Here is a 15,849-nt window from a genome sequence, read left to right on the forward strand (position 1 = left end):
TGGGTTTCTTGAGTATATTCAGGGTAGCTTTCTAAACTAATGTGTTTCGGAACCATAAAGAGGGCAGGCCACAGTAGATTTAGTAATTCATTCTTGATAATCTATCAAGGGAATGCAACAGTGGTCCGATAGAATTTAATATTAGAGGGTTGAAAATTAAAAACCTAATACAGTTACTAAGATTATACGTTTTTGTAAGATTAGCAGGATGAGCCAAGGACATATGACAGCAAACTTATCTTTGGGACGGCACACTCAATTTTGGGGTGGCACGTTTGCAGAGTGGTTAGCACTGCTGCCTCACAGCGCCAGGAACTTGGGTTCAATTCTGACCTCAAATGACTGTCTGTGTGGTGTTTGCACATTCTTCCCCTGTCCGTGTGGATTTCCTCCAGATGCTCCGGTTTTCTCCCACAGTCCAAAGTTTTGCAGGTTAGGTGTATAGGCCACGCTAAATTGCCCCTTAATGTCCAACGGTTAGGTGTGGTTATGGGTCTAGGGCAGGGTATTGGGCCAGTTAGTGTGCTCTTTCAGAGGGTCAGTGCAGACTTGATGGGCCGAATGGCCTCCTCATATGATAATCACAACTGGAATAAGGAAAAATTACAGATGAAGATCAGGAGGTGTTCAAAACAAAAAGTGATTTGAACTAGTAGAGTGAAGGAAAAAGAGCTCTCCTTATCAAATAAAATACTAGTAGATAGAGTGAAGGAAAAAGAGCTCTCATTATCAAATAAAATAATTTTTCACAATAATGTTACATGGAAAAGGATCATAAAAGGTAACAGCTCTTTTAAAAACAAATGTGGGCAATATTACAAATGGAAATGAGGAACTGGCATATTTGCTCAATAACTACTTTGTCAGTCTTCACTGTAGTGGAAGAGGATCATATATTTGATATTTCAGGGAAACCACAACCACCAAAGCCTGCATAGAACTAACTAAAGATAGAATAAGCAAATACAAAAAACAAGATGAGACAAAATAATGACGTTTAAAAATCCTGTGACCCACTGCTTTCCACCCACCCCAGTTATGTTTTAAAGGAACTAGGTAAGGAAATTGCAGATGCTTTAGCCATAATCTTCCAAATCTGTCAATTCAGGAACTGTCAGTTTTGATCAGAAAATTGTAACTGAAACTCCATTTGTTTAAGAAAGGTGAGAGAGAAACCAGGAAATTATAGATCTATTGATCTAGCATGTGTTGTGGGGAAGGCACTTGAATGTAGAACTTACATTTGAGCTGATTAACGAAAACCAACAGTATCTTCTGAAAACCACACATGTGCAGAAAAATATGGAAACGTGGAAGTTGCTGTCAGTTATTTTTCACTTTACCAGAGGGTGCGCCAAATCTCGACCTCAGACGGGACTGCGGCGCTGAGGACCCGGGTTCGAATCCCGGCCCTGGGTCACTGTCCGTGTGGAGTTTGCACATTCTCCCCATGTTGGGTTCCCAACATCCCAAAGATGTGCTGGTTAGGTGGATTGGCCACACTAAATTGCCCGTTAATTGGAAAAAGAAAAATAATTGGCTACTCTTAAGTTTATTTTTTTTTAAATCTAGACACTAATCATTGGGAAATCTTTGAAGTGATGTGAAATCCAACTCTTGCGAATTTGTTTCAATACGACAGCTCTTGAAAAAGTTACAATTTGTTCAATAATATGTTTTTAATAGTGTACCAAGTTCATTATTAGTGAAAAACGGTCTTGCTAACTCTGAGCAATTTTATATTTATTGAATGCTAGATTTCCCCATGGTAAGAAGTTCCATGGGTGGGGTTCACCGTCCCACCAGCCCCATTATCCAACACAACACGCCCCTGCCGGCAGCGAGATCCTCCTTTTCAGCAGCCAGCCAATAGGGTTTTCCATTGTCGCCATCCCACACCGTTGGGAAACCCGTTGGCTTGTGCGTCCAGCCGGCGAAGCGGACGATCCCACCGACGGAGAATCCCGCAGCATATAGTTTCAATTTTTTTTTATTGTTTATTATATTTTAGCTTCTGTCAATACATAGCCCCCAATCATTTATTTTTCCATCTGTAAAATGTAAAAATTAGAAGTGAAGAAATGTTTTTTTTCCTGATTTGAAGACTGTGGGAATACTTCAATTTTTTGCTGCTTTCTCTGCTTGCTGATATCATCCTTACTTGACCCCTGAAGATCCGCCTTGGCACTAGATTCAAAGTAATATCAGGAAGAGGGAAGTCCAAAGATTGCAAGAAGCTCAGCACAAAATCTGGTCCATTGTGATGTGACAACTTCCATAAAACCAAGAAAGGATTGGTGTGCAGTGTTTGAAGCTTATGAAATGACAGCAAGGATTGATTTGAGACAGACTGCTAAGGAACTGACTCGTACAATAAAGAGAGAGCTATTTCTGTGAATCATGCAGCACCAGTAAGTGCATAGTGGAGTCATTCCCAATAACCGAACCAGCTGCAATTACAGCTTACATTTACATAGTGCTTTTCATGTAGAAGCATGTCAACGGTGCTTTTAAAATGCGGAAACCTTTTGACAATGGAGAAGGAGAGAGCGTTCAGCAGAGAAGCCCAGAATGTGGGGCCTAGGTGGCCGAGGCTGTATGGTGGTGAGGGGAAGATGTACAGAAGGCAAGAGAGAGAGTTTTGAAGACTATAATGTTTGAGGGGATTACATACGAGTGGCGTGGCCATGAAGGAATTTAAATATAAGGATAAGGATTTTAAATGAAGCAATCAAAGTGATAGGTACTGGTGCAGCTCACCGAAGGCAAGGTTGATAGATGAGCAGATCTTGATGCTGGATGATATATAGGCAACATAGTTGGGGAGTTGCTGAAATTTACAGAGGGTCAAGGATGGCTTGGGCCAGGAGAGCATTGTAATATTCGAGAATGGAGGTGATAATGGTGTGGATAAGGGTTTCATCAAATTCTTTGACATTGGTTTAATATGTTTCTGATCATTTTGGTGCTTAAATGTTGCATTTATATAATGAATTGGAAAAGTTACCTGCTAATAAAAAGGATGGAGAAGTTTTCAGAGGTGATGACAGCTTCACGAGCGTCATTTTCCTGGCACAGAAGCATCAAAGTAAAAAGCACCAACAAAAGAATCTGTGATGCAGGAATACATTGGTCAATAATTAACTCTCTCTCTCTCTCAACCCATCTCTTTCAACAGGGTCGCAAGAAAGTAAGTATGAAACTTTTTTTTTTAACTTGCAATGTATCCATATCTCACAAATAGACCACTGTCACTCCCAGTCTAGGTTCACCCACGAGAAAATTATAAAAAAGCTGCTTGTGACATGGAATCTAATATCTGGGTGGGGATTCTTGTGCAGTATAGGGGTAGAAGGAGCAAACAATATCACAGTAGCGGAGTTTTAAAAAATGCCTTTGCATCCAGTAAAGGATGTGACTGAGGTAACCCTTGGTGGCTACTGTCTTGCATGCACTCATGAATTATGGAGGCATTCCAATGCTGACCTGTTCAATAATGCTGTGTATTCTTCATCTCATTGCAGTAATGTGCGGTTGCTAACACACATGTCTAATATAAACTGATGCGTGTTCAAGAAACTGCAACCACTTTGCATACTTAAAAACTCATCCGGAAACAACAAAAGTGGTGATAAAAAGGGGTTTTTCAAAGAATATGTTTTCTTGTTGCTCCAGACCAGAATCATGGAATGAATAATCTCATTCTATATAACAATGAATGGTATAAAGAAACTTGAATCTAATCTGAATGCATTTGGAACAGCATAAAGGAAGCTTTAATCTAACCTCTGCTATACCTCACTCTTTTTTTTAAAATAATTTTTATTGAAATTTTTACAAAATACAAAATATAAACATCTGAACTCTATTAACATACAACCGCGGTAACACCCCATGAACAATACCCCCCCCCCCCCCCCCCCAGCTTCAAGAGCAACTTCAAACAAAAGGAAAGAACAAAAACAAAGAAAAAGAAAAAAGAAAAAAACAAAAAAGAAAGAGAGAAATAGCACCCTCCACAAACCCATATTCACAGTTCTCCCTCCCCCCAATCCTTACCCCCTCTTCCCCCCCGGGTTGCTGCTGCTATCGGCCTATTTCCCTACTTTTCCACCAGGAAGTCCAGAAAAGGCTGCCACCGCCTGAAAAACCCTTGTACTGATCCCCTCAGGGCAAATTTCACCCTCTCCAATTTAATGAACCCCGCCATATCAGAGATCCAGGCCTCCATGCTGGGGGCCTCGCATCCTTCCATTGGAGCAAGATCCTCCGCCGGGCTACTAGGGACGCAAAGGCCAGAACACAAGCCTCTATCGCCTCCTGCACTCCCGGCTCCACTGCAACCCCAAAAATTGCGAGTCCCCAGCCTGGCTCGACCCTGGATCCCACCACCCTCGACACCGTGGGCCGTATGCAGCACCTTGAACTGTATGAGGCTAAGCCTCGCACAGGAAGAGGAGGAATTCACTCTCTCCAGGGCATCCGCCCACGTCCCCTCCTCAATCTCCTCACCCAGCTCCTCTTCCCATTTACCCTTCAGTTCCTCCACCGAGGCCTCGGCTACCTCCTGCATTACCCGGTACATGTCCGAAATCCTCCCTCCTCCAACCCACACCCCCGAGAGCACCCTGTCCCGTACCCCACGTGGAGGCGCTATACCTCACTCTTGACGGATTTCAAAATGCTGTCAAAATTATTGTGTTCCATTCTCCAGCAACTGCTTTTTCATATTGAGGGCAAAAATTCAACTGAAATATTTAATATCTTAAACGGTGTAAATGAATTAACTCGCAGGCCTGAGGACTGATTATTATGCTTTGTTACTGTTCATAGTGCCATCAGTGTGGACTACTTTGAAGGATATTTCAGTAAGCAACATGCTGACTCTGACTGTGGATTTGCTGAAGAGTATGAGGTGACAATATTAATTCTACCCTTTGATTTGTTTCCATTCTCTGTCCTGCTTTGGTTCCATTCTGGTCTGGAGCAGGCTGTGCTCATCTGTGTTCAAGGTTTTTTATGCGATAATCAGTGTGTACTTTAGCATTGCTTGGATTTATGGGGTCTTGTGTTGTCAAGCGAATCATTTAGCCCGATGTTGCAGCTTTCATGTAGAATTCTGCAGGCTACCTCCCTCACTAGCTCTGTTATTGCTGCAGCTCAAGTTGTTTTCAACCTGCTGCCAAAGGAGTTGATGTTGTTGGTTAAACCCCCGCCCATCGCTCTTGGCATATTTGCCATTGGATGATCACAGTTTGATGGCCATGTTATTTGGGAGATGCAACGCATCTGTCATTCAACTGAGCTGTGTCTGTTTGATTTGTTTGATTCGTGAACTACGTTTCCCATGGTCATTCATGAAGCAAATAAACACATTAGTAAAATATTGACGGATTTGGTTCCGAACTCTTAAACATCTATTTCTGCACCACATAGATGGTGACTAACCTTGTCATGTTGGTTCGAACCTGTTCCAGTTTCAAATGGGTTCCTTGCGGGATGATGAACTTAATTTTAAATATGAAACCTGTGATAGATGGTTGGCGATAAGATGGGTAGATTATGGATCAGGGTTGTAAATTCAATTTCCCTAGTCTAAATCTAAATAGAAAATGCCGGAAATACAAATAGAATTTGTCATTTGGCCTACAATTTTAAGGACCTCAAACCTTTTGGAATTCCTTGCTACCTTCAGTGCTCCCTCTGTGGTAGGAGATTTTAATTTCCCCTGTATTGACTGGGACTCGCTTAGTGCTAGGGGCTTGGATGGGACAGAATTTGTAAGATGTAACCAGGAAGGCCTCTTGATGCAATATGTAGATAGTCCAACTAAGGAAGGGGCAGTCCTGGGCCTGGTATTGGGGCCTAGATGAGTCTAGATGGGTGGTTGAGGTTTCAGTAGGCGAACATTTTGGGAGTAGTGACCACAATTCCATAGGTTTTAGGGTACTTTTGGATAGGGGTGAGGGTAACTCTCACGTTAAGGTGCTAAACTGGGGAAAGGCAAATTACGATAACATTAGACAGGAATTGAAGAATTTGGATTGGGTGCGGACGTCGGAGGGTAAATCAATATCGGACATTTGGGATTCTTTCAAACGACAGCTGATTAGGATTCAGGAAAGTTGCGTTCCTGAGGGAACGAAGGATAAGTATGGGAAGTTTAGGGAGCCTTGGATAACGAGGGATATTGTGAACCTCGTCAAAAACAAATAGGTTTTGTACGGTCTGGAACAGTGGGGACAGTCAAAACCCTTGAGTACAAAGAAAGTGTACTTAAGCAGGAAAGCTAGGAGAGATCATGAAAAGTCCTTGGCACATAGGATTAAGGTGAATCCCAAAGCTTTTTATTCATATGTAAAAAGCAAGAGGGTATCCAGGGAAAGGATTGGACCACTTAAGGACGGTGGGTTGAATCTATGTGTTGAGCCAGAGGAAATGGGCGAGGTACTAAATGAGTACTTTGCATCAGTGTTCACCAAAGAAAAGGACTATGTTTTTTTTTTTTATAAATGTTTTTATTCAGTTTTCATATTTTATATTGAACAAATTACAAATTGTTAGGAGAGAAAAAGAACAAAAAAAAAAAAAAAAAAAAAACAACAAACAAACACGCAAAAATTAACATACATATTTACAGGTAAGCATCTTCGTAGTAGTAACTGCGCCCGCCCCCCCCCCCCCCCAACATGTTTATTTAGTTTGGTTTTGGGCCTTAGCTAGCCATCGAACCCCCGTACCGAACCTGTAGCCCCTCCCGCTACCTTCCCCCGACTATTCTTCCTCTTGTACATTGGCCACAAATAGGTCCCGGAACAGTTGCATGAATGGCTCCCACGTTCTGTGGAAGCCGTCGTCCGACCCTCGGATGGCAAATTTGATTTTCTCCATTTGGAGAGATTCCGAGAGGTCGGACAGCCAGTCCGCAGCTCTGGGCGGTGCTGCTGACCGCCAGCCAAACAGGATTCTACGGCGGGCGATCAGGGAGGCAAAGGCAAGGGCGTCCGCCCTCCTCCCCAGGAATAGATCTGGCTGTTCTGAAACCCCGAAGACCGCCACTATCGGGCATGGCTCCACCCTCACTCCCACCACTTTGGACATAACCTCGAAGAAGGCTGTCCAGTACTCCACGAGTCTGGGGCAAGACCAGAACATGTGGGCGTGGTTGGCCGGGCCTCTTTGGCACCGTTCACATCTGTCTTCCACCTCCGGGAAGAACCTACTCATACGGGTTCTTGTTAAGTGGGCTCTATGTACCACTTTTAGTTGCGTCAGGCTGAGCCTTGCGCACGTGGAGGTGGAGTTGACCCTATGCAGTGCTTCGCTCCAGAGTCCCCACCCTATCTCCATCCCCAGGTCGTCCTCCCATTTCCTTCTTGTTGCGTCCAGTACGGTGTCGTCCCTACCTACCAGTCGGTCATACATGTCACTACAGTTCCCTTTCTCTAGGATACTTGCGTCCAGTAGGTCTTCCAGTAGTGTCTGTCGTGGCGGTTGTGGGTACGTCCTTGTCTCCTTTCGTAGGAAGTTTTTGAGCTGCAGGTACCGTAGCTCGTTCCCCCCAGCTAGCTGAAACTTCTCTGTCAGTTCGTCCAGTGTTGCGATCCTGTCGTCCGTGTATAGGTCCCTGACTGTCAGTGTCCCCCCGTCCTGCCTCCACCTTTTGAAGGTGGCGTCAGTCAGTGCTGGTGTGAACCTATGGTTGTTGCAGATGGGAGCCCTGTTCGACATTTTGGTCAGGCCAAGTTGCTGCCGCAGTTGGTTCCAGGATTGGAGGGTGGCTGTCACCACTGGGCTGCTGGAGTGTTTTTTGGGTGGGGATGGGAGTGCTGCCGTGGCGAGGGCCCGGAGGGAGGTTCCCATGCAGGAGGCCTCCTCCGCACGCACCCACTCAGCCTCTGGCTCCTGGATCCATCCCCTTACTCGCTCGGCTGTTGCTGCCCAGTGGTAGAATTGTAGATTCGGGAGGGCTAGCCCTCCCCTGGTTTTTGTTTTTTGTAAGACCTTCTTTGGGATCCTAGCATTTTTACCCCCCCATACGAACGCCATGATGAGTTTGTCCAGCGCTTTGAAAAAGGCCTTGGGGATGTAGATCGGAATGGATCTAAACAGGAAGAGGAACCTGGGCAGTACGTTCATTTTGATCGTCTGAACTCTCCCCGCGAGGGGAAAAGGACTATGTTGAAGATGATTCTTGGATAGGCTGTGTGGACAGTTTAGGTCATGTTGACATTGAAAAGGAGGAGGTATTTGGTCTGTTAAAAGACATTAATAAGTCTCCTGGGCCAGATGGGATTTATCCACACTACCAGAAGGATGTGGAGGCTTTGGAGAGGGTGCAGAAGAGGTTTACCGGGATGTTGCCTGGTCTGGAGGGTGTTAGCTATGCAGAGAGACTGAATAGACTCTGACTGTTTTCATTAGAACTACGGAGGTTGAGGGGTGACCTGATAAAGGTCTACAAGATTTTGAGGGGCATGGATAGAATGAATAAGCAGGCACTCTTTCCCAGGGTGGAGGGGTCAGTCACCAGGGGGCATAGAACAAAGAACAAAGAAAATTACAGCACAGGAACAGGCCCTTTGGCCCTCCCAGCCTGCGCCGATCCAGATTCTTTATCTAAACCTGTCTCCTATTTTCCAAGGTCTACTTCCCTCTGTTCCTGCCCGTTCATATACCTGTCTAGATGCCTCTTAAATGATGCTATCGTGCCCGCCTCTACCACCTCCGCTGGTAAAGCGTTCCAGGCACCCACCACCCTCTGCGTAAAAAACTTTCCACGCACATCTCCCTTAAACTTTCCCTCTCTCACCTTGAAATCATGACCCCTTGTAACTGACACCCCCACTCTTGGGAAAAGCTTGTTGCTATCCACCCTGTCCATACCTCTCATAATTTTGTAGACCTCAACCTCCGTCTTTCCAACGAAAACAATCCTAATCTACTCAACCTTTCTTCATAGCTAGCACCCTCCATACCAGGCAACATCCTGGTGAACCTCCTCTGCACCCTCTCCAAAGCATCCACATCCTTCTGGTAATGTGGCGACCAGAACTGCATGCAGTATTCCAAATGTGGCCGAACCAAAGTCCTATACAAGTGTAACATGACCTGCCAACTCATGTACTCAATACCCCGTCCGATGAAGGCAAGCATGCTGTATGCCTTCTTGACCACTCTATCAACCTGCGTTGCCACCTTCAGGGTACAATGGACCTGAACTCCCAGATCTCTCTGTACATCAATTTTCCCCAAGACCCTTCCATTGACCATATAGTCCGCTCTTGAATTTGATCTTCCAAAATGCATCACCTCGCATTTGCCTGGATTGAGCTCCATCTGCCATTTCTCTGCCCAACTCTCCAATCTATCTATATTTTGTTGTATTCTCTGACAGTCCTCCTCGCTATCTGCAACTCCACCAATCGTAGTATCATCTGCAAACTTGCTAATCAGACCACCTATACCTTCCTCCAGGTCATTTATGTAGATCACAAATAGCAGTGGTCCAAGCACGGATCCCTGTGGAACACCACTAGTCACCCTTCTCCATTTTGAGACACTCCCTTCCATCACTACTCTCTGTCTCCTGTTGCCCAGCCAGTTCTTTATCCATCTAGCTAGTACACCCTGAACCCCATACGACTTCACTTTTTCCATCAACCTGCCATGGGAAACCTTATCAAACGCCTTACTAAAGTCCAAGTATATGACATCTACAGCCCTTCCCTCATCAATTAACTTTGTCACTTCCTCAAAGAATTCTATTAGGTATGTAAGACATGACCTTCCCTGCACAAAACCATGCTGCCTATCACTGATAAGTCTATTTTCTTCCAGATGTGAATAGATCCTATCCCTCAGTATCTTTTCCAACAGTTTGCCTACCACTGACGTCAAGCTCACTGGTCTATAATTCCCTGGATTATCCCTGCTACCCTTCTTAAACAAAGGGACAACATTAGCAATTCTCCAGTCCTCCGGGACCTCACCCGTGCTCAAGGATGCTGCAAAGATGTCTGTTAAGGCCCCAGATATTTCAACCCTCGCTTCCTTCAGTAACCTGGGATAGATCCCACCCGGTCCTGGGGTCTTGTCCACCTTAACGTCTTTTAGAATACCGAAAACTTCCCCCTTCCGTATGACACCTTGACCGAGAGTATTTAAACATCCATCCCTAGCCTCAACATCCGTCTTGTCCCTCTTCTTTGTGAATACCGATGCAAAGTACACATTAAGAAACTCACCCATTTCCTCTGAGTCCATGCATAAATTCCCTTGTTTGTCTTTGAGTGGGCCATTCCTTTCTCTAGTTACCCTCTTGCTCCTTACATACAAATAAAAGGCTTTGGGATTTTCCTTAATCCTGTTAGCCAAAGATATTTCATGACCCCTTTTAGCCTTCTTTATTGCGCGTTTGAGATTCGTCCTACTTTCCCGATATTCCTCCAAAGCTTCATCAGTTTTGAGTTGCCTCGATCCTATGTATGCTTCCTTTTTCATCTTGGCTAGTTTCACAATTTCACCCGTCATCCATGGTTCCCTAATCTAGCCATTTCTATCTTTCATTTTCACAGGAACATGTCTGTCCTGCACTCTAATCAACCTTTCCTTAAAAGACTCACACATTTCAAATGTGGATTTACCCTTAAACAGCTGTTCCCAATCCACATTCCCTAGCTCCTGCCGAATTCTGTTATACTCTGCCTTTCCCCAATTTAGTACTCTTCCCCAGTTTAAGGTCCATGGGCACAGTTTAGAGGAGATGTGCAAGATAGTTGTTTTTACACAGCGGGTGGTGAGTGCCTGGAATGCACTGCCAATGTAGGTTGTGGAAACAGATACATTGCGTTCAAAATGCATCTTGACAAATACATGGATAATAAAAATAATATTATTAGGATAGGATGGGTATAGAGGGATACGGCACAAGAAAGTGCTGAAGGTTTTGGCCACGGGTGATATCATGACCGGTACAGGCTTGGGGGGGCCAAAGGATCTGTTGCTGTGTTGTTTTGTTCTTTGTTCTTTACTGTTCTTTAGCCAACAAATGAATTGTGATTCTTGGCCCTTCACTTCACTTCAGTTCCATAAGGCGGAAAAAATTAACATTTCTTGAGATTGGGAGCTTAATACATTGCTAAAACGTGAAGCCCTTCTTCCTGGACAGGCTTGTCACTCATGAATTTCTCCTTTCTAGGAACTGAAGCCAGTTGGAATCTTGCAGTCGACACAAGCTGCCCAGCTACCCCTGAACAAGCCTAAGAATCGCTACAATAATGTCTTGCCCTGTAAGTATCTGGTGCAAGTGTCAATCTATCTGTTGGTCTCTCTTCACCCTTCCCTCACACTAAATACTCAATGTCTCCGCTCCTAAAATCTCCCTTTCTATTTATCCATCTCCCTTTCTATTTATCTCTCTCCCTCTCTCGTGCGACTGCTGCTTTAAGTTTCTCTCTTCTGTTTCCCTGTCTTACTCTTCTGTGTTTTCTTTCCTCTACTGTTTGTCTCTGCAATTTTGGGTGGAGAGAGCTAGAAGCATTGAGATTAGGCCATCGCTACGGTAGAAAGGAATGTTGGGGGACTCTGCTTATGCTGAGAAATTTCTTCTTGCTGACTTTCTGCAGTTTGCTGGGGAAGTGGGTTGTTAGAATACTTGACCATCCCTACTTTTAGTGAGCCTTTCAATTGTCCAAGGGTCCTCAGCAATTGACTGCAAGTCTTAGGACAGTCCTTTCTCCTGGTTCCACCACAAAGTCATTCTGAATGAAGTGACTTTCCGTTCTCTGATAAAATGGTTTAGTTGTGCCACCCAACGCCAAGGCCCCGGTCACTGTCCGTGTGGACTCCCCCAATAACTAAAAGTTTTTTATTCTCCTCCTTCTTCACAATTTTTCTCCCGAATTTACACCCAACAACAATCAATAACCAACAACAAATATCTCAAACCCCATAACAGTAACAACGATCCCACCCTCCCACCATGCCCTGACATCAGCCCGCATGTTAACATAAACAAATGACAAAGAAACAAAAAAAAGGAATCAGGGATTACCCATAGCCATCTTCAACATACACAGCCCCCCTCCCCCCGCACCCCCCCCCCCCAACTAATGTTCGATGTTATCCAGTTCTTGAAAGTGCATAATAAATAGTGCCCATGACTTGTAGAACCCCTCCGAGCTTCCCCTCAGTTCGAACTTAACCTTTTCAAGGGTAAAGCATTCCAACAGCTCCCCCCGCCACGCCAGGGCACAGGGTGGAGAGGCCGCTCTCCATCCCAGCAGGATCCGCCTTCGGGCGATCAACGAGGCGAAGGCTATGATATTTCTGCCTCCGCACCCGTTTCCAACCCTGGCTGATCCGACACCCCGAATATGGCCTCCCGGGGACCTGGGTCCAGCTTCACATGCACCACCTTGGAAATTATCCTAAACACCTCCTTCCAGTACTCCCCAAGCTTTGGACAGGACCAAAACATATGAACGTGATTAGGCCCCCCCCCCCCCCCCCCCCAAACATTCACACACATCCTCTACCCCTTCAAAGAATCGGCTCATCCATGCCCTCGTGAGGTGTGCCCTGTACACCACCTTCAACTGTATCAGCCCCAACCTCGCACACAAGGTGGAGCCATTCACTCTACGGAGCACCTCACACCAGACCCCCTCCTCTAACCTCTCCCAACTCTTCCTCCCACTTTGCTTTGATCCCCTCCAGTGGTGCCTTATCCTTTTCCAACATAGCTCCGTATACCGCTGACACTGTCCCCTTCTCCAGTCCACTTGCTGCCAGCACCTCCTCCAACAACGTGGAGGCCGGTTCCTCCGGGAAGCTCTGTATCTCCTTCCTGGCAAAGTCCCGAACCTGCATATACCTAAACACTTCTCCCTGCTCCAGCCCATACTTCGCTTCCAGCTCCCTCAATCCTGCAAATCAACCCCGAGGAAACAAATCTTTTAGAGTCTTAATCCCCTTCTCTTCCCATTTCCGAAAGCTTCCGTCCCACCTCCCTGGCTCAAATCTGTGGTTCTCCCGGATCGGCATTTCCCTCGCCCCTGCCCCCAACCTGAAGTGTTGGCGAAACTGCCTCCAGATTTTCAATGAAGCTATTACTATCGGACTCCGAGTATTTCCCCGGAGCTATCGGGAGCGGGGCCATTGCTAGTGCTTTCAGTCCCGACCCCCTGCACGAACTCTCCTCCATTCTGATCCACTGGGAATCAACCCCTCTGATCCAGCTCCGCACCTTCTCCACATTCGCCGCCCAGTAGTAATACATCAGGTTCGGGAGACCCAAACCTCCTGTCTGCCTTCCCCTCTGTAGCAGCACCTTCCTCACTCTGGCCACCTTCGCTCCCCATATAAACGAGGTAATCCTCCCCTCAAACTCCCTGAAAAAGGACTTTGGCAGGAACATCGGCATGCATTGGAAAAATAAACTAAATCGCGGCAACACATTCATTTTAACCGCCTGCACCCGACCCGCCAGTGACAGAGGGAGACCATCCCACCTCGCCAGGTCAGCTTTCACTCTCCCCACCAAACTAGTGATGTTGTATCTGCGAAGTCTTCCCCACTCCCGGGCAATCTGCACCCCCAAATACCTAAAGTGAGTCCCTGCCCTACGGAATGGCAGCCCCACCACCCCTGCCCCCACCCCCGGTTGAGACGCCACAAAATACTCACTCTTGTCCAAGTTCAGCTTGTACCCTGAGAAAGACCCAGATACCTGCAGCAACTCCAATATTCCTCCTATTGACGCACTCGGCTCCGACACATACAGCAGCAAGTCGTCGGCATACAAGGCTATCCTATGCTCCATCCCCCCTCTCACTATTCCTTTCCATGCTCCCGTACTTCTTAATGCGATGGCCAACGGCTCAATCGCAAGCGCAACCAGTAGGGGGGACATAGGACATCCCTGCCTCATCCCACGGTGGAGAGAGAAGTATCTCGAACTGATATTGTTCGTGCGGACACTCGCCTTCGGCTCCTTATATAATAACTTTACCCAGTTCACAAATCTTGGTTCAATCCCAAACCGTTCCAGCACTACCATCAGGTACCCCCATTCCACCCGATCAAACACCTTCTCGGCGTCCAGTGCCACCACCACCTCTGTTTCCTTCCCTTCCACCGGTGCCATAACGACGTTCAAAACACTCCTAATATTCGAAAACAGCTGCCTCCCTTTCACGAACCCTGTCTGATCTTCACCTATCATCTTCGGGAGGCACCCCTCCAGCCTACCCGCCAGTACCTTCGCCAATACTTTGCGTCTACATTAAGAAGTGAAATGGACCTATACAACCCACACTCCGTCGGATCCTTATCCTTTTTAGGCAACAGTGAAATCGATGCCTGCCCCAAGGTTTGCGGCAGCACTCCCTTCCCTATCGCCTCTTCAAACATCCCTACCTCAGGGGTGCCAACTTATCCTTAAATTTTTTATAATATTCCACCGGAAACCCATCCGGCCCTACCACCTTCCCCGACTGCATCCTCCCAATCGCGTCTTTTATCTCCTGCTCCAGTATTGCTCCTTCTAATGTAGCCCTGTCTCCCTCCCCTAGCCTCAGGTACTCCAACCCATCCAGAAATTCCAGCATCTCACGGTCTCCCCCGGGTGGCTCTGACCTGTACAACCTCTCGTAGAATTCCTCAAAAACCTTGTTAATCAGCTCCGGAGCCACCACCAACTTCCCGGCCCTATCCCTCACCTGAAGAATTTCCCTTGCTGCTGCTTCCCTCCGGAGCTGACCTGCTAACATACGACCCGCCTTGTCTCCATGCTCATAAACTGCACCCCTCGCTCACCTCAGTTGGCGCACCGCCTTCCTGGTGGATAGTCGGTTGAAGCTCGCCTGTAGTTCCTTCCTCTTTCCCAGCATCGCTGGGTCCCCATCCTCCGCATAACTCCTATCTGCCTCCAACATCTCATCTATTAGCCTCTGCCGCTCCAATCTATCCTCTTTGTCCACCCTGGCGTTAAACAAAATTACCTCACCCCTCACTACCGCCTTTAGAGCCCCCCCCAACAATCAGCTTGGGTGTGTCCAAGTCAGGGATGGCTCCAAACACCTTCCTCGCAAATCCCGCATCATCCCAGTTGGGACCGTATACACTTACCAGCGCCACTAATCTCCCGTCCAGCGCCCCGGCCACAATCACATATCTACCCCCCTGATCTGCCACTACCGTCTCCATCTGGAAGCGTACCCTTTTGCTGACCAACACTGCTACCCCTCGAGCCCTTCCATCAAATCTAGAGTGAAACACTTGGCTAACCCAACCCTTTTTAAGTCTCACTTGGTCCTTCATCCTCAAGTGAGTCTCCTGCAGCATTGCCACATCGGTTTTCAGACTTTTAAGATGCGCAAGCACCCTTGACCGGACCTCCTAGCCCTCTTACGTTCCACGTAACTATCCTTACTGGGGGGGTCTCTCACCCCTCCCCACCTTTCTTATCCACCATCAACACACCGCCGGGCCCTGCCCCATAAGCCTGACCCTCCCCTTCCATTGTTAACATCGAACCCCTTCCCCCCCCCCCCTCCCGAAGCCCCCCTACCTTTCCCCCAGCAACAACATCCCCCATCATCCAACCCTTCCTCCCCCCCCCCCCCCCTCTCCACGCCTCGTAGGCCCATTGACGCCTGCTATCCAGGCTCCAATGTCCGCAGCTCTCCTCTCACCTCCGTTCACTAGCTGACTGACTTTAGCTAGCTAGTGCGGGTGCTCTCTCTCTCTCTCTCTCTCTCTCTCTCTCTCTCTCTCTCTCTCTCTCTCTCTCTCTCTCTCTCTCTCTCTCTCTCTCTCTCTCTTTCCCCCCCCCGCCCCACCCCG

The 15,849-nt window shown here is 46.9% G+C and overlaps 1 protein-coding gene across 1 annotated transcript in view; it reads left to right on the plus strand.

Annotated features, from left to right (window-relative positions):
• Positions 1-15,849, plus strand: part of LOC119970936 (receptor-type tyrosine-protein phosphatase beta-like) — a 244,018-nt gene that overhangs the window by 192,091 nt on the left and 36,078 nt on the right. Inside the window, exons 36-38 of the mRNA XM_038806046.1 lie at positions 3,179-3,190; positions 4,834-4,915; positions 11,201-11,291. Coding sequence (XP_038661974.1) covers positions 3,179-3,190; positions 4,834-4,915; positions 11,201-11,291 — 185 coding nt within the window. The remainder of the gene's footprint in view (positions 1-3,178; positions 3,191-4,833; positions 4,916-11,200; positions 11,292-15,849) is intronic.

Source organism: Scyliorhinus canicula, chromosome 9, assembly GCF_902713615.1.
Source record: "Scyliorhinus canicula chromosome 9, sScyCan1.1, whole genome shotgun sequence".
Classification (NCBI taxonomy): domain Eukaryota; kingdom Metazoa; phylum Chordata; class Chondrichthyes; order Carcharhiniformes; family Scyliorhinidae; genus Scyliorhinus; species Scyliorhinus canicula.